This window comes from Camellia sinensis, chromosome 13, assembly GCF_055761805.1.
Source record: "Camellia sinensis isolate YWXY chromosome 13, ASM5576180v1, whole genome shotgun sequence".
Classification (NCBI taxonomy): Eukaryota; Viridiplantae; Streptophyta; class Magnoliopsida; order Ericales; family Theaceae; genus Camellia; species Camellia sinensis.
Window position 1 is genome coordinate 123,842,469 of NC_138973.1, and position 25,542 is coordinate 123,868,010.

The 25,542-nt window shown below is 37.8% G+C and overlaps 1 protein-coding gene across 1 annotated transcript in view; it reads right to left on the minus strand.

The window, feature by feature from the left end:
• Positions 1–2,733: 2,733 nt before the first annotated feature.
• LOC114282866 (2-alkenal reductase (NADP(+)-dependent)) overlaps positions 2,734–25,542 on the minus strand; it is a 32,489-nt gene continuing 9,680 nt past the window's right edge. Inside the window, exons 3-5 of the mRNA XM_028225629.2 lie at positions 11,091–11,257; positions 5,437–5,519; positions 2,734–3,344 (exon numbers count right to left, since the gene is read on the minus strand). Coding sequence (XP_028081430.2) covers positions 2,963–3,344; positions 5,437–5,519; positions 11,091–11,257 — 632 coding nt within the window. The 3' untranslated portion in view covers positions 2,734–2,962. The remainder of the gene's footprint in view (positions 3,345–5,436; positions 5,520–11,090; positions 11,258–25,542) is intronic.

Sequence of the window (25,542 nt, forward strand, 5' to 3'; positions counted from 1 at the left end):
GTATCTTGAAAATCTTCCAAACAGACTTGCATTGCTAGGTTTACTATGGAATCAGAATTCATAACTTTAGATAAAGCTAGAGAAGAGGTAGAATGGCTTCGTCATTTCCTTGAAGATATTCCAATGCGGCCAAAACCAATGCCTGCTATTTGCATTCATTGTGATAGTCAATTAGCAATAGGTAGAGCACAAAGTCATAAATATAACGGTAAGTCACGACACATTCGTCTTCGACATAACACCATGAGACAACTACTCTCTAATGGAATTATTTCCATTGAATATGTGAAGTCTAAAGACAACATAGCGGATGCACTAACCAAAGGGTTAGCAAGAGAGTTAGTTGAGAATTTATCGAGGGGAATGAGACTTAAGCCTATTAAATAAGAGTTACCATAACAGCAACCCAACCTAGTTGATTGGAGATCTCAAGATCTAGGTTCAACGGGACAACCGAGTTGTGTATGACTCATAAGGATCCACTAGAGTGTCAAACTTCTACCCATTTCTATGATGAAATAGTGATATCTGCAATGTTTTAGGTTAAGTAATACTTTTAATGATTCTTCTATCTAGGAATACCTAGTGGAGTATGATAGGATACTTTTCATAAGAATCACCTATATGAGTGTGAACTGGGCTGGTTCTATGAGATTTGTGAAGGGCTACAATTCTCCAGAGCACTCATGAAAGACCAGGTTGTTCAGGGCTAAAATGAATACAATATTGAGAACTAAACTGTGTTTGGTGATATACTGTGTGAGTTTTATTGTCTTGGTTTACATAAATGGCTGAACAGTTCAAGACATCATATTCATTGGTTAGCTAGTAAATCTGATAGTGTCTCACAAGGAAAGGTTCAAAGCCAAAAGCTACTTATCCTTTGCAGAATATTTTCAATTTCTGTACTCTCTGTAATTAGATCATGTTATTACATTTTCTCTCTATCAAATTCTATTCATGTGGGGGATTGTTGGAATTTATGGTTTTATAGGCTTATTTTGGGCCAACTTTGAGCCCAAATTTGAGTGGGTCCCACACGTCTTTTGGGGTGGGTCCAAAGAGGTGACGTGTTTCTTGTCGCATGGCAAGTCATACGGTGAAGATGGTTCGTTAAAATCATTTATGAGTGAATGGAAAGTTGACGTCATTTTTGAGTTCGTAGAATGAACAATTAAAGAAGTAAATGTGGGTTTCTTTGTAATGGTAGTCCCACATTGAAAACTTAAGAGAACTTATGTGTGTATATAAATTATAGGTTGCAACACTTGGGTTGGGCCCCAAGGGGCACCCCATGTTTGTAGAAGGGAGGCATTATGGTCAAAGTGGCCTTTGGCACAAACCACTACACACGCACACACGCTACCGTCCGGCTAAGCTGTGCCGGGTGCGGGTGTGGGTTGTGGGTCGGGTCAGTTCTAATATTAATTTTTTGGACAAATTGATTTGAATTTTTTCTAGATATTCTTACAGGAAAAATATTTTCTAAATGAAATTAATTCCAATTTTGTGTGAAAAATTGAATTTCATTTTATGTCCATTTTTTTACCTCCTCTCGTCTAAATTAAACTGTTCTAACAAATTGAAAATTTCTAGTATCAGACAGATTCAGTTTTGGTTCAAATAGATTCAAACTGTCATAGTTTGAGTTCTGCATCTATTCAAATTGAATTTTGCACCTGTTCATTCAAATTATATATGTTCGGATCTGTCCAAAGGTCACTTTCTTGCCTATAAATACTGGATCATTCTAGCAGTGTTCTTCATCCAAAAAAAAAAAAAAGGAAAAAAATTCAATTGTCTTCCCGATTTTGCTCTTTCTTTGCATTATTCTTCATTTTAGTTTTTAGAGAAATATTTAAGAGTATAGAACACAGGTTCTAATTCACCGAAATAGATTGTTTTTACTGCTAATATAATCCGTGTAGATCATTGTATCCTGAGAGATAGACGCCATTCATCCGTAAGCACCAAAGTGGGGTGAATCTGTCTTAAGGACAAAGTGTCACATACTAGACTTGATCTTTTTGTACTTATTCAGTTCGATAAATAAATTCTGTAAGTAATTTATTTTTATTTGTTTGATTTGGTTTCACATTATTTATTTTACACAGAAGATTGTTCTAACAAAATATGCCCACATAATATTATTTGAAATGAAATGGCTTCTCTCCAATTGAACTTTCAACTGGACTAGATAGTTGAGATTTTTTGTCGGTAAGAATCATTAAATGAAGGTTTCTTACCGGTAACAGTCATTAAATGGAAGACTCTTATTGATAAGAATATTTGAAAAAATTTAATTGGGTCATACTTTCATAAACTCTTACTTATAAGAAACCTCCGTTTAATGATTCTTACCAATAAGAAACCTCAACTATTTGGTTCAGTTGAAAGTTCAACTGAAGAGAAGCCAAATCCTATTTGAAATTTGTTAATTGCAAATTTTTCTTTGCGCTTCTTTCGATTTTCCTTCCTACGCAAAGGTGTGATCCCTAACTTTCCCATAGTCCCATTCTTATTCAAAGGAACATATCCCTCATTTGCCGTCTTTAGAAAAGAAGACTTGGCCATGCCTCCAAGAACACCACTACTTTTCCCAAGACATACTTATAAAGGCAAATTATTCCTATGTTGCTATTTATTTAACCAATTGAAACATTTTTTCCCCTTAATCATTCTAACAAGTAATAAAAGTTCTCTTTCTATTCATTTCTTTCATTTTCTCTCAAATTTCTCAATCTACATGCGCCTTTAAGTAATTACAGATGTAAGATCTAGGACAAACAATGGTTAAATATGCGAAGATAATATCACTTCAAATTTGTCAATTATTTGGATATCAACTTGTAAGATAAGTGTGAAGGAAAACATCTCAAAATTCTATAGAACTTTAAGAAATTTTTATCAAAATGTTCTCTAAATCAATGGGAAGGAAAACATCTAATATGCAAAATGAGTTCTAAACATCTGCTATGATTTGAACAATCGTTTTTCCAATGTTATCACCGCTAAAAAGTGCCATAAAAGCGGTTGGAATGCTTTCCACGCCATGTGAAATGTCCTCGAGCACCTCCATTTTCCCATTGCGAAGGTGATCAGCAGTTGTTGAGAGGAAATCTGCATAAACATTCATTTGATCGGCGGCTAAGAAGCCTTGGATAGTGATTCTCTTATAAATAACATCAAGCATGTCTGGTGCAGCTCGTTTTGCGACGTTTGTGTACTCGGAGATTACCCCACAAACTGCAACTCTACCAAATGTGTTCATGTTGAAAACTGCAGCTTCAAGCATATCACCTCCCACATTGTCAAAATATATGTCAATGCCATCAGGGAAGTACCTGTTAAATAAATAAATGTAGTGTATAATAGCTTGAATTTTTTATGGACAGAAGCTATTATTGTTTATGGGGAACTTTGGCCACATGTTCATTTTTAAACTTTTAGACCAATATGTCCAAGTTTTAGTCTGTTTTAGTTAAAATAATATCTATTTTTCTAAAAAGACACATTGTCCAAATCCTACCTATTTGTCTGTCCAAATGTCATTAATTTGTTCATCTATTTATCCAAATGTCACAGACACACACACACACACACACACACACACACACACACACATATATATATATATATGTTGGAAGTGCTTCAAAATTTCCTTCTTGTTCCTTGTCCCACATTGATTTCTTATTAGTTTTCTTACACCTTTTATATGTAGACCTTTGTTATAGGGTAAGGGCCAAGGATGTAGGGGGAGCCTATGTAGGCTTTGGGCGATATGTGTGAAGTTCATATATATATATATATACACGCACGCGTGTTGGATTTAGACTTAGGCTGGGTGTACGTGTGAGCTAATACAATATATATATATATATGCTTTTTTTTTTCCTCTCATTGATTTTTTGTAAGATTCATTTCCTTTTGTAATTAACTGTAACTAAGCAAATAACTAGTCATTTCATAATTCAAGGGATTTTGACTGATTCATAATTCAAGGAATTTGTTTGATCAAATCCTTGATTTATTCTTACCTTACTTGCAAACTTGGAATTATATATATACATATTCCTAGTAGTTTAATCCACAGAAAAAGTTCTCTTTTCTTCTCTATTTTTCCCTCACAGTTTCTTGGTTTCTTTATGCTATTTCTTAGACGAGTTCAAGTCTTGCTTGGTGAGTGCATGCCATCAAGACTTGCCGTTGTATCCTGCAGAACAACCGGCAGCAGCCATTTGCAGCAAGTGGGGTGAAATCATTTCTTAAGGACAACGGATTGAATTTCGCACCTCGATTCCATTCTTTCTCTATTATTTATTCTGCTTTTATCTTCTAGTATCTATTTCAGTTTGTTAATCAAGCAGAGTTTTCATATATTTTTCTAACAATATATACATGTGTCACCTATCTATTCATTTATTTGTTCACCTTACTACCACTAGCCACTGCCATCGGTAGTGATGATGACTTTTCCAACACATTCTTATCACCAAAAAAGATTAATTATTGAACCTAATGTCATATGTCCCCATAAACTAAAAAATATAGACAATTTGTTTGGAAAAAATTTCATAAGAATAACCTACTCATTCCACAAGGATCTTGCTAACAGCATAATATGATACGAGAGACTATAAGTAAGCATAATTTCACCTTATTTTATTTTATTATATTATTATTAATATATATATATATATATATATATTTGGAGGAATTACTGATTCTAGTGATTCAAATTTGTGCCACAATGCTGGAAACAAATAATACTTGTCAATGCCCACTATCACAATCGTTTTTCCCTTTATCATACATATGTGGATTAGGATTACCCCCCCCCCCCCCCTTTTTTTTTCAGAGTTAGGTTGAGTGTAATTGTTAGTGTGGAGATTATTATTGAAGAGATTATTAGTGAGAGAATTAAGAAAAACTATAATTGTTTGTGAGATATTTTAGTGAGGGGAATGACTATATGAAATATCATAAATACCTGTTGGTGTTTTTGATATATTTTAATATTAAAAATTATATTTTATAATTTTTTTTGTACTATATTATTTTAATATTATATATAATGATGTTTTAGGCCCCCTTCCAAAAAAAAAAAAAAAAATAGAAATACACAACACACAACATGGGCAAAATAGTTTTTTTTTTTTTTTTTTGAAATGAACTCTTGGGGGCCTTTGCTAATTCCTTCCTCCAAGACCTATGCTAATATGAAAGGACTACCAATCCCAATCTCCACTTTGCAAACAAACGTAATTTTTTTGTTGTCTTTACTCATCATGAATCCAATCTCCTTCATCTCCCAAAACAAATAGGGCTGGTTCACTAGTCTCGACCCCAACATAAAAGAGACAAGGGTAATTTACCAAAAAATAAAAAATAAAAATAATAAAAAACAAAAATAAAAAAATGTACTGAGTGTCAAACCTTTTGAGAGTTGACTTGAGACCTGTTTCTTCTTTGTAGTTGAATGCATCATCAAAACCAAGCTTCTCTTTAAGCAATTCCACCTATAATCCAAGTTATCACACACTCATAACTCTAGGAATTGAAATTATTAGAACTCAATTTAATAACAATAAGACTCCGTTTGTTTATGTCAAAAATACTTTTTGTAAAATAATTTTTGCATTTTCTTAGCATTTGATTTAACAAAAAATAAAAGTCATCTAAAAATATTTTATATGATCAACAAAAAATGAGGTAAATTTGTGAAAAATATTTTTCAAACCTAATGAGATATGTATCACACAACCATCACCCGACATTATTGTCGTCATGATCATCACCACCACCATGACCATTCTACTCACACCATCACCACCACCCATACCTAGGGATGTCCACGGGGCAGGTTTGGGGTCAGTTTGAAGTCCTCCACTCCAGTCCTGTATCATATTGGGGCGGAGCAAATCGGGTTGGTAGTGGGGGTGGGGCAAGAGTAGTGTGGGTTAATTTTTTTACTTAAGAAATAAAAATTATAAATAATACAACATATTATGGATAGTAATTTATAATTAACAAAATATAATACGAGAAATAAATGACTAAAGATGAATACTAAGTGTAATAGTTTAGGTTTAAATTTTATTATATTAGAAAAAATTAAATAATATATATACACATAAATATATTTAGCAAGAGTTTGTCTTCTCTCAAGTTGCCATCTTAACTTGAGAGAGTGTTTGGACTTAGTAGACCCATTTTAAAATTGATTTTGATAATCCGAATTGTTTACTTTTTAGAAATTGTTGAGTAGAATATTCATGCAAAAAATCAAGATGATTGGATATCAGTAGCTATATGTTTGAATTATATTTGTTTTAAAAAAATAGACTGCATATATAATTTCAAGAATAGCCATTCATTTTTTGTAATATAAATTTGTTTCAAACATATAGCTACCAATATCTGATGATCTTGATTTCTTACATCAATGTTCTACTCAATGAGTCCCAAATAATGAACGGTTTGGATTATTGAAATCGGTCCTAAAATAGACCTATTAAACCTAAATGTTCTCTCAAGTTGAGATGACCAACATGAGAGAAACCCAAACTACCAATAAGTTTTAACGGTTGGACTTAATTCCCATCAAATTCTATTGAAAATAAGTCCTAATAAAATCGTTGATAAAAATAATTATTAGTGACGATTTTTTACATATGTCGCTAAAAATTGACAATTACTGACTTTTTTGTCACAATTTTTATAAATTGTTGCTAAAACTTACAATTAGTAACGTTTTTCTGTGACAAAATTTTCAATCTGTTGCTAAAAGTTGAAAATTAGTGACTTTTTGTGATGAGTTTTTTAAACTGTCGCTAAAATTTATAATTAGTGACATTTTTTGTGACAAAATTTTAAATTTGTTGCTGAAAATTAACAATTAGTGTCATTTTTTAATAGTGTTTGATGAAAAATGCCATTAATTATCATAGAACCTATTGGACAATAAGTTCATCTTTTAAGACTTATACATAAGTCCCTGTTTAGCAAATATATACGAGGTAGGCGCAAGTTAAGATGTGACAGATAAAGCAAAACTCACCTTCGTCCCACTCGGGGGAGGAACTCGGATTTTTAATTGAGGAAAGCCAAAATATGTCTTCTCTTTTAGATTTTTTTTGATATATATATTTTTATACTAGTACAATTTTAAAAGCCTAATTGATGTATTGATTTTATCGCATTTTAGTACTTTTGTTTTGATTATTTTTTCTTGCATTTGAAACTTATAATATTTATAGTGTTAAATGATTGTATTCATGTCCTATTATGAAACACCATAATATTATTTTGGACAAAATCCAATTTACCCTTTTGTGATTTGACACTAGAGTACTTTACCCCCTCATCGTTAAAAAATAGCCAGAGAAGCCTCATATAATTTTGAACTAAAAGGCAACTCTAACACCATTAACAGTAAATAGAAAATGACATTTACACCCTTTATTATCTTCTCTTGCTTTTCTTTGGTGTGAACTCTCACCATTGCTACAACTCACCAGATGCAATTACAATTATGTATAGATGTATACACTTGAATCTAACAACGATCAGAAAGTTTGTTCCAAATTAATTTCAAATTAAATCACATAATTCCAAATTAAATTTATCCAACCATTAGAAACTTACCCCCAACAATCACCTTAATTTCAAATAAAATTTTATTGAAGCAGTGAAGTATGTATACTACATGTGCAATGACCATGAAAGAATATATAGAAAGAGGAGAATAGATAAGTCAGCAGGGAGATAAGAAATCTGAGATAGAATTCTGGCCATGGAGCTACAGTAGTGACATTGACGACATTCCGATGGTAGCTCAATTTTGAATTTTGGTTGAATAAATGATTATATATATGTTTTATATATATAAGAAAATTTAGGTTTAGATATCTTTATATATATATATATAGAGATTTGGGAATCATAAATAGTATGAATTAAAAAAGGGGCAGCAAAAACCTCATCTTTAGTTTAGATCTGGGCATTGAAGAGGTGGTGGTGATGATGATGGGGTGATTGGTGTGTAGGGATGACAATTTGAACCCGTCCCGATAAATAGGGTTTTCCCCAAAAATTATTCCCCATAGGGCCGGGGCTGGTATTAAAAAACACATCCCCGATGATTTTTAGGCCGGGGACGGTGATAGGTTCCCGGCCCCAGCCCCGGCCCCGACCCCGCCCCACCCCGCCTCGCAATTTCCCCGAACCATCCCCGTTGCCCTCGTATACATATATATATATATATATATATATAATATGTGTGTTTAGTGTGTTTAGAATATCAAAATATATAATATAATATATGTGTGTTTGGTGAGTTTATCCATTTAGAATTTCAAATTCTCAACTCTCTCTGTCTCTGTCTCTCTCGTTTTTCTCCCCTCCCTCTAACTCTGGGAAACTGTGTCTCGGTCTCTCTCTTTTTGTCTCTCTCGTCCTTCCACTGTTACCGACACCGACACCACAACTTCTCTCTCCCTCTCTCTTTCTCACACCTTGTCTCTGCTGCCTTGTGATGTCTACGACGGCTTCGTCTCTAGATCTAGAAGATCTGAAGATCGTCTCCGGTGTCCTTCCACCATCACCGATACTAACACCACCACCTCTCTCTCTTCCTCTCTCTCTCACTATCTTTCTCTTTCTCTTTCTCTCACTGTTCTTCTCTCTCTTTCTCTTACTCACTCTCTGTATGTGTTCTATTTTCAGATTGAACCAGATCATGAAGAGCTTGACAACTTGAGCAAACAAAGGCAAGATGAAAACGATCTCCGATCTGGGGCGCAAATCTGAGATAACGGTGGCGACGGCGTCTGATCTATGTGTGTGATTGGATTAGATCTGATCTGTGTTATATTTTCAGCTCTAATTTTTTTTTTTGGTTAGGGTTTTCTTAGATCTTTGTGTGTGTAATGAACAAACATACTAAATTGTTAAGTTGTTGATGATTGTTGGGTTATCTAATTTTTTTTGTTGTTAAATTGTTGATGATTGAGGCTTTTTTTGGGGGTTTTTCAGATCTAAATTTTCAGAGTTGAGTTTGTTGTGGTTGATGATTGTCGGGGATTTTTCGGGGTCGGGAAAGCCCGATCCTCGTTGGGGGTGGGGGTGGGGGGGCCGATGGGTTCCCCACCGGGGATCGGGGGCGGGGGCGGGGACGGGGATATTTTGATCTTTGGGGATCGGGGACGGGGAGTGCAATCCTCGCCAACGTCCCGGCCTGTTGCCATTCCTATTGGTGTGTTAAGATTGGGGTTTTGAAATGGGAAGAAAAGGTATAAAGGGTAAATTTGTCTATTATGTAATTGAACTTTGACTTTATCATTTTTTTTTTCCTATCCCACTTTCAAAATCAACGCATGCTGGGAGGTTAAGTGCAAAATGGTTAAAATTACATGGGACCTTTTTGATTATTTTTGAACAATAGGGGAGCAAAGTGCTTTAGCATCAAATCGTAAGAGGATAAATTGAATTTTATCCTATTATTTTAAAAAAATGTTAATTATAATTGATATGAACAAAATATTTGCCTACAAAGCGAATGTTTATTATAAGTCATTGCTCTCACTTAAAATGTGAGTGGTGAATGACGATGATGTTTTAATAAAAAGCATAAGAATATGCAGAAAGTGAGTAAAATTGAATAATTCAGATATAGAACAATACCAAGAAAAATAATGTTTGAATCTCCACCACACAAGAATAAAATCTAGGTCACATATTATTTTTTTCTTGGTACTATACTGTATCTGAATTCTTAATCTCTAACATTACTTTTTGGTTATATTCAATTACATTACTCTTTGGTTATATTGAATTATAAAAAGCACTTGAAAAATATTGGGATAAGTAAAAAAAATGGAGGAGTTTTCAAAAGACAACAAATTTTTTTTTATTCAGATTAGGATCAAATCAAATTTATTTAGAATTTAAAAATAATATACTAATTATATTGTAAATACTTAAGATTATATAGGGTATAAGTAAAATTTTATATATTTCGAGAGGGGCCAGGGCCAGGCCCGGTTGCGGTCCTTTAACAGTTTCACCTTCTGGACCCATTTCCTTATCGGAGTGAAAAAGATTGGAGAGAAATGGAGCGGGTTATACCAGAGGAGTTGGATGGAGAAAAATAACCTTTCATACCCACGCTATCATTTTCAAAGAACCAAAAATTAAAAAAATATTAGGCAAATTACACTGGTAGGAGTGTAAAAATGGTCTGCGGCTCGTGGGCGGCCCAAAACCAGCTAATGACCCTGTGTGGGTCCGACCCGTTTAGACCCGGGCCCAAGCCCAACCCAAGCCCCAAGGCGTAGGCCTGGGCCATCATTTTGAAGCCTGGCCCATCGGCACACTTAAGGCCTACTCAAGGCCCGGCCTGCCCCCGCCCTTGCCCGAGGCCTAATGTCTTTTTTAGTTGAAAATAATAAACTTTTGGTAGAAAAAATTTAAAAAAAAAAACAAAAAAAATAAAGATCAGGCCTACCCAGGCCCACCGGGTCGGCCTATTGGCGGGTCAAAGGCCCGAATATCCCCGGGCTTAGGCTTGGACCTAATTTTTTGGCCCGTGGGTGGGCCCGGTCAGGCTCGAATTTTGGCGGAAGCACGCGAGGCCCGACATGGGCTGGGCCGGGTCGGGCTAGATTTACACCCCTATATACTGGTAGTATTTATATTTTGGCCCTTGTGTCATTCTAATCCCTGTAATTTAAATTGATTTGATTTTGACCTTAAATTTATGAATTTATTTCAATCTAGTCCAATTGATTGCAATTGTTAATGTTTTTTGATAATAAAAAAAAATGCGCACATAAATGGTATACGTTATGTTTTTATAGGTATTGTAAACTTGTTCAATTCAATAACTATTTTTGTTCAGAAAATCCTAATTGGCGTTATTAATTTGACCAAATTAATATAAAATCTAAAATTAACAGTAAAAATCAAGTTAATTAAAATTATAAAGACAAAAATAACATAAGAAGCAAAATACAGGACCTTTGATATAATTCACTAAAAAAAATAAATAAAAATAAAATTGGCGGAAACAATATGGTAGAAAGGCAAACCTTTTGTTTGGTTCCAGCACAGCCGACAACATAGCATCCAAACAACTTTGCATATTGACCAACCAAATTTCCGACAGAACCAGAAGCTGCAGAGACAAACACTTTCTCTCCTTTCTTCGGCCTACATACTTGGAAAAACCCTCCATACGCTGTAAGCCCACTAAAACCTACAACACACCAAAACACTTTTTAATTATATCATAAATTACAAAAATCAAAATATAAGTTATATCAATGCTACTCAAAGGAAAGAGATTGGGTATTTTGGAACTTTACAAAAACAATATAATAAATGTGGGGATATATTTTCTAAGTACCAACACGTGGCAAGGTGACGCCGACGTGTCAGCCAAGGTGCCACGTGTCTTGGTCGTTGTGCCGAGGTCATTTCGGCTAGGCCGAGGTTGCCTCCGAAGATATCGGAATCCGAGATAATCGGATAAGGGACAAGAATCCTAGAATGAAGAGGGAACTCAACTTGGATATGGACAAGAGTCCTAGATTGGGAGAAGACTTCAGTTTGGGTAAAGATAAGACTCTTAGAGAGTTTATCCTAATCCCACTAAGAGTCCCAGGTTAGCAGTAATCCTAAGTCCATTAGGGCCAGGCTCCTATTGGGACTAGGATTGTATTGGCTATAAAAGAGAGGCACCCCCATGGGTCTACGGTATGCTTTTGATACTCAAGCTTGTGAATTTAGTACTTGATTTATTTTTGAGAGATATACTGACTTGATCGTCGGAGTGCCCCCGGGTGGTTGAAACCACTGCGGGATTCTTATATTTCTTTTGCAGGTCAGTCAGGTGCCATCTATTCTGCCAGTGCTCTCTAGCTGGTTACTAAGTGGGCAGTGTGGTCGGAAAATCACCCACACAATTTGGCGCCGTCTGTGGGAAAGAAAGAAGAATAGATGGCCAATGACGGACAGAAGGATCAGATTAGAGACAATGCTCCTGCTGGGAGTGGGAGACCTATCGATCTCGACGTTGAAGGGGACAACCGCAACACAGAAACTCGTGACCAGAGTCACGGAGTAAAAGACGGCAGCCAGGAAGGTGACGCACCAAAGACAACAGATCGAAGCGGATATCACAACGAAGATGACCTCCAGGTATGAAAGGATAGATACCTGCAGAGGAACGAATACCCTTCCAGAAGGGATGCAAAGACAGGGGGCATGAGCGCTCCCAAGGAGATAACATTCAAGTATAGAAGAGCTCAACCTAAGTAAGCAAATCCCGGATCCTAGATCCCAGAAGACATGATCTCAGCCTAGATGAGTAGGTCCGAGAAAAGAAGAGCTCAACCTGAGTGAGCAGATCCAAGATTCCAGAAGATAAGATCTCGGCACCTGAGTCCGAGAAGAGAAGAGCACAATGAGCAGATCTCAAATCCTAGAAGATAAAAAAGAAACACACAAGATCAGACTAAAGTTGGCCAGAATTGAGAAGTATGCTAAGGCCGAGGAAGACATGCCGGGAACAAAGGCGTCGGAACAAGAAAAGAGAAACGGCTCGCCGATGCGAGGCCAAAAATCAAACTCAGGTTGGAGCCAAGTAAGACCAATAGAGAAACCAAGGCCGACAACCTCGGCGACAAGGTCGAAGCTACATGTATGATGAGAACCCAAGTGGATTTTAAGTTCACATTGGGGGGCAGAGAGAAGAAGAATGTGTTTACCACTTGTTGAAATTTGCAGCAATTTACAAGTTGGTTAAACCAAGACGATGCTTAACCGAAGTTAAGCCGAGACGATGCTTAACCGAAGTTAAGCCCAGATGATGTTTAACCGAAGTTAAACCAAGACGATTCTTAACCGAAGTTAAGCCGAGATGATGCTTAACCAAAGTTAAGCCCAGATGATGTTTAACCGAAGTGAAACCGAGACGACGCTTAATCGAAGTTAAGCCGAAGATAATGCTTAACCGAAGTTGAGCCGAAGATGATGCTTAACCGAAGTTAAGCCGAAGATAATGCTTAACCGAAGTTGAGCTGAAGATAATGCTTAACCGAAGTTGAGCCGAAGATGATACTTAATCGAAGTTAAGCCGAGATGATGCTTAATCGAAGTTAAGCCGAAGATGATGCTTAACCGAAGTTAAGCCGAGATAATGCTTAACCGAAGTTAAGCCGAAGATCATGCTTAACCGAAGTTAAGCCGAAGATCATGCTTAACCAAAGTTAAGCCGAAGATAATGCTTAATCGAAGTTGAGCCGAAGATAATGCTTAATCTAAGTTGAGCCGAAGATGATACTTAATCGAAGTTAAGCCGAGATGATGCTTAATCGAAGTTAAGCCGAAGATGATGCTTAACCGAAGTTAAGCCGAGATAATGCTTAACCGAAGTTAAGCCGAAGATCATGCTTAACTGAAGTTAAGCCGCAGATGATGCTTAACCGAAGTTAAGCCGAAGATAATGCTTAACCGAAGTTGAGCCGAAGATGATACTTAATCGAAGTTAAGCCGAGATGATGCTTAACCGAAGTTAAGCCCAGATGATGTCTAAACCGAAGTGAAGCCGAGATGATGCTTAGTTGAAGCTTAAGCCGAGATTATTCCTTATCTTCACTTGTTGAAATTTGTAGCAATTTACAAGTTGGAGTTAAGCTGATTCCTTAATTCACTTGTTGAAATTTGTAGCAATTTACAAGTTGGAATTAAGCTGATTCCTTATCTTCACTTGTTGAAATTTGTAGCAATTTACAAGTTGGAGTTAAGCTGATTCCTTAATTCACTTGTTGAAATTTGTAGCAATTTACAAGTTGGAATTAAGCTGATTCCTTATCTTCACTTGTTGAAATTTGTAACAATTTACAAGTTGGAGTTAAGCTGATTCCTTATCTTCACTTGTTGAAATTTGTAGCAATTTACAAGTTGAAGTTAAGCCGAGATTACTGTTCCTCTTCACTTGTTGAAATTTGTAGCAATTTACAAGTTGGAGTTAAGCTGATTCCTTAATTCACTTGTTGAAATTTGTAGCAATTTACAAGTTGGAATTAAGCTGATTCCTTATCTTCACTTGTTGAAATTTGTAGCAATTTACAAGTTGTAGTTAAGCTGATTCCTTATCTTCACTTGTTGAAATTTGTAGTAATTTACAAGTTGAAGTTAAGCCGAGATTACTGTTCCTCTTCACTTGTTGAAATTTGTAGCAATTTACAAGTTGAAGTTAAGCCGAGATTACTGTTTCTCTTCACTTGTTGAAATTTGTAGCAATTTACAAGTCGAAGTAAAGCCGAGGTTATTGCTAAACACTTGTAGCAATCTACAGGTTGGTCCAACCAAAGAAGATGCTTAACACTTGTTGAAATTTGTAGCAATTTACAAGATAATGTTAAGCCGACATATGATCATCTGTTGAAATTTGCAGCAATTTACAGGTTAAGGAAAAAGCTAAGTATGTTGTTTAAATACTTGTTGAAATTCGTAGCAATTTACAAATAGATTACCATTTAACACTTGTTATGTTAATCCTTGTTGATCCCTGTTACAGTAAATGTTAATCCTTGTTTAAACACTTGTTGAAACTTGAGAAAAAGTTTGCAAAAGTTAACATTGAGTAGTATATGTTCCACACTTGTTAGAATTTATGAAAAGTTTGCAGGTCAGTATCTTGCCGAAGTAAAAGTTTTGTAGCTATTATACCCGAGGTATGTAACCCCGAGAAGATTGCACAAAGGAGGCAAAGTATGAAAGACATGCAAAATATTCTAAGTATAGAATCATGCAAGAGCAGTTAGAAGAAGATCAAGACAGAATTCATCGTGATTGACACGCCTTCACCTTACAACATCATCTCGGGAAGGCTATGGTTGCATGCAATGGGGGTAGTTCCCTCAACGTTGCATCAACTATTGCGATTCCCCACAGAACATGGGATTGAAGAAGTCAGAAGAGACCAACTGCAGGCAAAGAATTGCTCCATGGCAGCAATGAAAACTACCTGCAAACATTCAGGAACCAGGGAAGGCAGAGATTGAAGACGAGGACATGGAGGTCCTAGATGATGTCGGCAAGGAGCTAGCCAAAAAAAGTGAAGAGACACTGAAGAAAATCCTCGTCCAGGAGGGCGACGAAGAGCGCTCCATTCAGAGAAGGAAAATTGAATTTCAAGAACAAGGAGGCACATCGGCCATATGTAGAACTTACATTATCTAAAGAACAAAAAGGTACAAGAGTACAAGCGACAAAAAGAAGGAAAAACTTCAAAAACTGAGATGATGCTTAACCGAAGTTAAGCCGAGATGATGTTTAACCGAAGTTAAACTGAGGTGATGTTTAACTGAAATTGAGATGATACTTAACCGAAGTTAAACCGAAATGATGTTTTACACTTGTTGAAATTTTGAGAGAATTTACAAGAGTGCACAAAGTTAAATGTTGGAAAAAGATTCGCCGGAGTCAAACGTCGTTTTGATTAGAACCACTAAATGCACGCCAGAAGTGGTGACCAGAATTGTGAAAGGAATAAATGCTTCAAGAAACAGCGATGATAATTTGCAAAAGCCAAGAGAAAGAGGGTCTAAAGGGGGTGAATTAAATACCAGAAGTTTTAATACATCGGCGAAAGAAGAACACATCAGGTCTGTGACTACGGCACAAAGCCAACTTCCCTAATGTGATCCTAAGTACAACTTACGTTCACATTAGGGGGCAGGGGGAAGGAATGATAATTAAGGAGCAAGGAATGTTAGCACTTGTTGAAATTTTTGAGCAAATTACAAGATGAGTTAACCGAAGATTATGAAGTCTACCACTTGTTGAAATTTGTAGCAATTTACAAGTTTGGTATAGCCGAGATAAACACTGAAAGACGTTTCTAAGATATGATCAACCGAGATGACCAACTAGCTTGTTAAGAGCTGAGAAGGTTGGCAAGTACAAAAATGAAGACCTTAAAGAACTAGGGACTGAAAGCAAGAACGTCGGACTAATCTGTTTCGACGGACGACAATGGTTCAAGCCTCGGCAGTCAGTTGGAGGAGCTTCTCTACCGCTACTTCGACATCAATTTCAAGAAGGAAGCAAACTACTCGGCATCAGCGGTAGGTTGTGTCTCATCCCCAGAAGACAGTTGGAAAGAACTTCTCAGCAGCCTTCTCAGCCACGAACTCAGCATCAACCTCCTGAAGAGTTTGATCAAAACTCTTCTTGGCGATTGGCACCTCGGAGTTTGAAGGCAAAGATTGAAAGCAAGAATCTGGAAAAAGACACAGAAAACAGAAACAAGAATGTAATTCGTAATCAAGAATGATGATGAAGCTATCAAGAAATCAAGACAAAAAGATTGCATAAGTGTATCAAGCCAAGAACAGTGGTAGAAATCAATGGATGTGTGAATAGTGTGTATTCAAGAAGATGATTTGGAAATAACGGGTAAAACAAGCAATGGTGATTAACAATGAAGCAGAGCTTCTTGGAAAGCAACAAGAAAAAAAACCAGGAGGAACAGTGGCTTACCAGAAAGAAGGAAGCCGAAATGAGAATTGCTGAAGTCTGACGACAATGACAGAATGACGTAAGCTTCACCGGAGGAGAGGAACGAAGACAGTTGCAGAAGCTTGAAAGCTTGGAACAATGACAGATTTAAGCAAAAGAGCTAGAAAGAGAAAAAGCCAGAGGATTGAATGAAAAAAACAAAAGTCAAGAAGATGACAAAGTTCAAAGAATAAAGCCAAGTACACAGGCACTAAGTAAGTATGTGAAGAACAAGAAAATAATGACCCAGACACGATGCTAGCAACAGAAAGCGGATATGGCAAGAACAAGTGCCAGGCATTCAAACAATTCAAGACTTGAAGACAGACGAAAATAGAAGGCCACAGATGGCAAATAAACAGATTCAAAGTAAATCAGAAGAGTTATGAAAGATTGAGCTTAATAAAAGAGTTTATGAACCCACTAAGAGAAATAAACGCCGATATGAAAATCACCGGAGTCAAATAGATGACTGGAAGTCAGGAACCCACCGAAGAATGTGAGTGGAGCAGTTGCAAAGCTCTTAGAGTTTACGAATTAATGGAACCAGAACCTCGGCTAGGAGGTGCGATTTCAAGCAGCTTGGAGAGCATGAAACTTGATTCTTGACACCAGTGGACAGTAAAGTCCAGGGAACTTTGAGGACGGCGAGTTTGATCTCGGACAGAGGGGCACAGATGAACGAACAGTGTAGGTTCCATCACCTCAGAATGCCGAGGTAATAGAACCTAGGGGGCAGTTGTGGGGATATATTTTCTAAGTACCAACACGTGGCAAGGTGACGCCGACGTGTCAGCCAAGGTGCCACGTGTCTTGGTCGTTGTGCCGAGGTCATTTCGGCTAGGCCGAGGTTGCCTCCGAAGATATCGGAATCCGAGATAATCGGATAAGGGACAAAAATCCTAGAATGAAGAGGGAACTCAACTTGGATATGGACAAGAGTCCTAGATTGGGAGAAGACTTCAGTTTGGGTAAAGATAAGACTCTTAGAGAGTTTATCCTAATCCCACTAAGAGTCCCAAGTTAGCAGTAATCCTAAGTCCATTAGGGCCAGGCTCCTATTGGGACTAGGATTGTATTGGCTATAAAAGAGAGGCACCCCCATGGGTCTAAGGTATGCTTTTGATACTCAAGCTTGTGAATTTAGTACTTGATTTATTTTTGAGAGATATACTGACTTGATCGTCGGAGTGCCCCCGGGTGGTCGAAACTACTGCGGGATTCTTATATTTCTGTTACAGGTCAGTCAGGTGCCATCTATTCTGCCAGTGCTCTCTAGCTGGTTACTAAGCGGGCAGTGTGGTCGGAAAATCACCCACACAATAAAATTAACAAGTTGTCAATCAAAATGTAATAATAAAGCATGCATATTTATAATTTTTTTTTTTAAATGCATATTTTAAAGACCAAGGTTGTATTTGAACTTTGTTTTGATATAAAATTTTAAAACGCTTTAGGTTTCTCATTAATGAGTTTGAGTGTGAGAATTATTTAAACTCATTTTTTAATTTGGGAACCAAATTGAGAAGATTAAAAAATTTGAAACAATAACAAGGCACATACTCTTATGTACCATTAAGTGTAGTTAATCCTAATATGAACTATGTTTGTGCATTTACATCATTGATCTTTAGACCTAATTCAGGTGCTCAATAAAATGAGTAATGTTAGAGACCCCAAATGTTTTACCAAATCTGTCACATGAGTGTGGGACCCATACACATGTGGGTTTGTGTGGGTCCTACACCTATGTGAGAGATTTAGTAAAACATTTGGTAGATTATTTGGGGTCGTTAGCATTTTCCCAATAAAATAAGAAAGTCTAAGTACATAAAGAATCAAACACATAATAAACGTAAATATCTCACAAATTCACAAATGTCTGACAAACAGAAAGCCTATGTTTAGTTTTCTATATTTCTAACGTTGCTCTAATTAAATTACTGCACTGGACTTTGGCAAAACAGTTGACATCACATGAGCCGGACCTCAGCAAGAACCGATTGCTCTATATGGCCAGTGATGTGTGATTCACTCCTATCAACTAAACCCCCCCTCTCTCTCTCTCTCTATATATATATATATATATTGTGGGTGTTGATTTCTGACTACACAACTAAACAGAGAACTTAGCGGGAGAGTACGCTACAGAATAGATTAAGCCAACCACCTGCCAACAAAAAGATAAGAATACCTCGATGGCTCATTCACCCGGGATACTCCGACGATCAAGTCAGTCAAACAATCTCTCAAAGATATCGAACAAGTACTAAACTCACAGAATAAAGTGTACCTTAGACCCATAAGGGTGCCTCACTTTTATAGCCAGCAATGCCCTAGTCCCCTAGAAATATCACTTCATAGGACTCAAGCACAATGCTCACCTCGGACTCTCAGCTAGATAGGGATAAACACCTTGAGAGCCTTATCCTTACCTAGACTAAGTGTCCTCTCTTACCTAGAACTCTTGTCCCCTATCCAAATATCTCGGATTCCAGCATTACTGCATCGAACCTTGGCAATGCCGTAATCACCTTGGCAAGCATGACCCGCCCACGTGGCACCTTGGCCGACATCTCGAAGGCACCTTGGCCATGTGGCATCATTCTCAAAATACTTCCTTGCAACTACCCCCTAGGTTCTATTACCTCGGCAACCTGAAGTGATGGAACCTATATCGTCTGATTTCTAATCACGTCGGCCATATAAATGTACCTCTCTGATTGAAATCATGACTCGTCAGTTTCAGGTAACCAGGACTCAGATGCCCACTTCATCATGAATGAAGAGCCAAGTTCTTTCAACATCTCAACCGAGATCGCTTCGCTAGCTGAGGTCATTACCTCACTAGTTCAAGAATTTCAAGAGCATCCTCTGCGTGTGAGTTGTTACGCACCATTACCCAAACCGTGTCATCCACGTGTCACCACCCACTTCGCCTTAGGTGGTTACATCAATTTTTGCCGCCTTTTATCATTTTAACAAAACTCTCTCCTCTCACCTCTGTCTTTTCACTTTTCTTTTTCAACTCTCTCTTGCCCCAGATTCACTCTCTCTAAAACTCGCAAAACACCATCTCCAAACTACAAAGCTTTCTGCAATAGCTCACTCATCATCTCTAGCGAGCTTTCAATGGTCGTGCTCCATTCAACAGAGTCGTTTGACCCCGGTGAACTTTTTCCCGGCTTCTATTCCTTCGGTTTTATTCTGTAAGTCTCTGAATCCCTTTCATTTTTGCGTTTTCTTTTACTGTTCACGACTGTATCTCTTTTTGGATCATTGTACATTGATTTACACACTGCATTTGCAATTGTATTGCCTTCAAATCTATATCCTCTGTTCTTTGTGTTTGTGCTCTAGTTTTGTTTATACTTTTTGCACACTGCTCTACACTCAATTACTTAGATGTTAAGAATTGATGTTTACAAATCTGTCAATGCCTCTAATTGTGTTTCTGTGTCTTTGAATCACTTGTTCATACTTTGAACATCTTCTTGAATACATGCCACTGCACTAACCATTACTGTGCCTTTCTTTACATTGTTTCGATTTTGAATCTCGTTTTCTCTATTTGTCCTGCTTGCTTCCAGATTCTTGTTCATTTTATTGGTTCTTGTGCAATCATAGATTTAGGATTGAGATTTGTTAGAAACCAGTCACTTAGGAAAGTTAAAACAAATTTTGATTCAAAACCCTTCCTAGATCTCTAGAACCCCTGCCCCAGTGCTTACTAGGATCTCGTTGAGGTACTGAGAACCTTCCCCAACATAAACCATTACCATAATCCATTAAACTGAGGTCATGGGAATGTTTAAGTGGGGGGTAGATTCACCTAGTAAATTAGAATAGTTCTACCAAGAGTTTAACATTTCAGTCGACGTCCACCTTAGGCTGCCTGGTAAAGAGGACTTCATGATGCTCGGAGAGACCTATATGCCCTTCCCTATGGTGCCCATAATCGAGGGTGAGGTTAGATTCCCCTTTGACATCCTCTTCTGAGAAGTTTTTCACTTCTACAAACTTAAGCCCATGCAATTAGCCATTAATACGTTTAGGGTTATCAATAGCATAGTCGAGCTGTCTTGTCGAGAAAACGAAAGGATTACTCTCTCCGACGTCCAATACTGCTACACTACGTGTGGCCTCAAATCCTCCAGTGGCTACACTTATTACCTCAAACCCAGATCCATTGTATACAAACTAATAGCCGATCTCCAAGACTCCAACAAAGGTGCTGGTGAAGACTATCTCATTATCTCGAGCAACTGGGAGTTTGCGCCAGACGATGACCTTCATTTCTACCCCTTGTGCCGTGGAGTCTTTAGGGAAAATGAGGGTAAGAACTTAGTCTTCCCATAGTCCCATATTCTTAATATTCATGCATATATGTCTTTTTGGTTCTAATGTTTTCTTTCATTTTTGTAGCTCTTCCTCAGCTGAGCAAATCTTTTTGAAAGTCTTACGTCCCGAGCCGAGATCTCAAACAGCTCTTGAACTTGCCTATTGAAGATTACAAGGTCCCAATCCTCCTAAACTACGTGCCCACTTACTGCTCTCCTCTCATCGACATTCCAAGGAACAGAACACCACCATCCTCTTTAACTTAACCATCAGTCTCTTAACCAAAGCCAGACCAGGCATCCATAGCTAATCTTGTAGAGAAACCTTCCACCTTTGCTCCAGCCTAACTTATTCCCCCTCGCAACGTCAATGTCGTCGCCGGCCTCCTAACGCTCCTGCTGGTAAAACATGCAGTTGCACTGACGTTTAATCCATCTAATCCTCCACTAGCCCTTCCTGCTTTCAATCTTAGCCTAGGGGTAACCATCGCTGTAATCGCAGAAGAGATAGAATGAAAATCGGCAATCACTGAGGACTTATTGGCTAGTTTGCCTAACGTTGTGTCCTTGCAATCTATGCTATCTCCCCAGCCTAAGCGAAAGCAAAAGAAGGTGAAAAAGGCTAAGGCCAAGGCCAAAGTCACCAAAATCCTCTCTGATTCTGAAAATGATCCAGAGGATTCTCTTTTAATATCCAAACTAGCCAACGCCGAGAAAAAGCCAGCTGAGGCTGAGTCTTCTGATGCCCCTTCGCCGAAGAAGCCGTGATCTGAAGGTCTAGAGGGTAAGAGTAGTTTCCATCCCAAGGAGAGCTGGGCTCCAAAGGTTCTTGTTGGAGACCAATCTCTTAAAGCCGCGCGGCAACGCTATTGAGAACCTCAAAGTCTACGCCACTCTGTCTACGGTCGTTTTCCTCCATGCCCACATAAATCAAATCACCGACTTCAACTAGTACGGAAAATTTGCCACGATGTTGCGACACTTGGTCTTGGTAAGTTTCTTAACTTTTCTCTTTTTTTTTACAATTTTCCATTTCAGTTTTTTACACTTCTCAAAAAATTTCTAACTTGCTTCTTTTCTTGCAGGCCATCTAGCATGCGCATTCACACGCGATTAAGGCCGAGTTGATGAAGAATGATCTAAGTAAAAAGACCGAGGAAGTTGTAGGCTTCCTTTTTTCACTCAATAAGGCCAAGACAAAGATCAAGGGCTTGATGGAAAAGGCTAATGCAACCTAGGCTGTCCAAAACAAGGTAGAGGCCAAAGCTGAGGCTGTTGAGGTTGTTGCTAAGGTGATGAAGGCCGAGGCCCAGACTACAGAGGTTAAGGTAGTAGAAGCCAAGACTAGGCTGTAGGCGGCTCTTGCCACCAAAGAGGCCGAGCTTAAAGAGGCCTATGAGAAGGCAGATGTGGAGGGGTAGGCCAATGTTCAGGACTAGTACAAGCAACAACTCAATCTGGCCTACAACAAAGGCTATTACCTTAGTTGGATGATGGCTCTTAATGAGCTGTCCATCCTCGAGGACTCGCCTCTCCATGATATCAGCCAACTCAGCGTTCTCTTTTCTCCCTCTCCCAACCGATCCGAGGACAAGACTAAAGAAGAAGAGGCCGATGGTGAAGAAGAGGGTGAGGCCGAGGTTGCTGCTCGACTCTGAATGATCAGATCTTGGATGGAGATGAGGTTTCCAAGAGTGCCTCTCCCAAAAAGGCTATTTTTGATGTCGAGGTCTTTGCGGCCGAGAAGAGCTTGGACCAAACTCATCTGGAGATCGACGCTGAGATTGTGACCAATAAGTCTGCTCAGCTGTCCGCCGAGATCGAAGCAATGCCAATTGCCGAAGTGGAACAGCCTGAAAACAATGTGATAAATCCCAGTACTTAGGGCTTTTTTCTTTCCTTTGATTGTACTTTTCTTCTAAACAATTTATTTAATGTCGAGTCGATGTGCCTCATTTTGTAACCAAACAAGTTCTTCCTTCAATGCATGTTTTTTTATTTTTTATTTTTTTATTTTTTTTTTTATTTTTAAGTGTTGGATGTTTGCCTTTCATAACTACTTTGTGTATGCTTTGCTATCTTCTCTGTCTTGTATATTTTCATACTTAGACTTTTTCTTATCTTTACAAGTCTGACAATTTAGATCCTTAACTTGGATTAGAATACCTCAGGTATATTATCTCGGATTAGAACTGACCAATTATCTCGGATTAACGTATCTCGGATAGTATCTCTAACATTTGTCTCGGATAACTTTAACTTGTAATATTTGTCAATAAATTTTCACAAGTGTTGTACTCATTCATGTTTCTTGCCCCCTAATGTGAACCTAAGTGTCCCTTATGTTCCCATTAAGGATGCATCACCTAATTCTTGCCTAAGTCTGTCACTACAAAATTTTGTTGCAAAAGACATTTAGGGACCAATTTCTATCGTCATAAAGATAGTCGCTAAAAGGTCGTCCCGAAAAGTAAAAAATAAGGCATTTAGCGACAAAATTTTGAAAATGTCACTAATAAATAGACTTTTAGGGACAAAATAATTTGGTCTCAAAATGGTTTATTTTTTTAGACAAAAAATTTGGTCCCAAAAAGATAATAATTCATCACCAATGTCCAATTTTTGTTGCTAAAAATATAATGACAACACTTTTCGCAACAAAATTATTTGGTCCCTAAAAAATAATTTTGCTTCTAAATTTTGGTAACTAAAACCTTAAATTTTTTGTAGTGTGTCTTAGACATCCATGACCAAGGTCATCGCGTTTGGCTTGTCCAAACTAAGCACTTGACTAGTTTTGCCTTGTTTCACATTGAAACATCGCCTTATATTTTGTTCAACTCTACCAATATGGCAAGTCTAAGTTAATCGCACTGTTCACCATGGGAACATCACCTGATTCTTGCTTAAGTCTAACTTAGACATTCATGATTGAGGTCATTGCGTTTGGCTCACCCAAACTAAACACTTAAGGTTTGACCTTAGTGTATCGAGAGTACTAGCTACCTCAACTTTTCACACAAACCCGCCAAAACATGGCTAGTTTCGCCTCGTTTCACATTGAAACATCGCCTTATACTTAGTTTAACTCTATTAATATGACAAGTCTAAGTTAATCACTTTGTTTACCATGGGAACATCGCCTTAAGGACTTTCTCAGTCCGATCTCACAATCATAAATTTTAACAACATTTGTAAAAAACAAAATCGATACTAGTATTTTATTAATACTTCGGCTAGAAATTCTTTACATAGAGAGGGAATTTGAAAAACAAAAATCAATGGTAGAAAATTTTCAAATTGCTGGTATTCCATGGCCTTGACAACTTTTTCCCATCAGTGTCTTCAAGCCGGTAAGCGCCATTGCCGGCAACCGAGATGATGCGATATGGTCCTTCCCAATTTGGGCCAAGCTTGCCCTCCCTGAGGTCTTTCTTATTGCCGGCTACTTTTCTTAGTATGAGGTCTCCAATCTGAAACTCCCTAAGGTTGATCTTCTTGTTGTATGCCCTGGCAAGTTGCTATTGATATGCCTGCAGTCGAATTGCCGCTTTTTCTCTTCTTTCTTCAATTAGGTCCAGATCTCAGGCAAGGAATGTCTCGTTTGTTCCATTCTCCACTCCCTGGTTCTGATCCCAGGGATGCTGATCTCAATTGGAATGACTACTTCGGTGCCATAAGCCATGACAAAAGGAGATTCTCCAGTAGATTTTCTCGGCGTCGTGCGATATGCCCATAGAACATTGGGCAATTTCTCTACCCACTTACCCTTAGCAACTTCCAGTCTTTTCTTGATTCCATCCAAGATGGTCTTGTTGGCTGCTTCGACTTGATGATTGCTCTTGGTGAAGCTTGGAGTGGAATAGTAATTCTTGATCTTCTACTTTGCACCAAAGTTTTTGATCATGTTACTGTCAAACTAGGTACCATTGTCTGCCACAATGGCTATTGGGATCCCAAATCTGGTGATGATGTTTTTCCAGATAAAGTTTTTTACATCTACATCTCAAATTTTGGAGGAATAGCCTCTCATCATATTGCACTAGGGATGTTGGGCATATTAGCGGGCCTATTCCATCTTAGCGTCCGCCCACCCCAACGTCTATACAAAGGACTCGAACCCATGATACAATCTTCTTGTATGTTGATTTAGCAAACTAATGCCTAAAACCACTCAGCCATACCTCCAAGTTGTTGATCGGAATGGAATTTGATGTGCCAGGTATATTTTTTGAGAAAGAGAATTGATATGTGACCTATTCGAAGATTCCACTGGTATGCGAATGATGCATAATTATTTTCGTATTAGAGAAGTAGTTGCTAATCTTGTTTTGTTAATGAATTGAGTTGAGTGGATTTCCATACGCACAAACGACCATTTCATTTTATGGTTGTTCTGTATACGTTTGTTTTGACTCGAATGAGCATTCTGAAGAAACTTCAGTTAAGTTATAGAAAAAGAAGATTCTTTACTTTTTTTTCTCTCATACTGAGAAAGCATTCAAAGTTTGGCTCAGATTGGAAACTTTAGCAGATGTGCTTTTGATAGGTCTAAAGGGAATACGAGAGGGAACTTCTAGAGTAAACAGGCTACCAGAAATGAACCAAGGCTGAAAAGATTAAAAAAAATCAG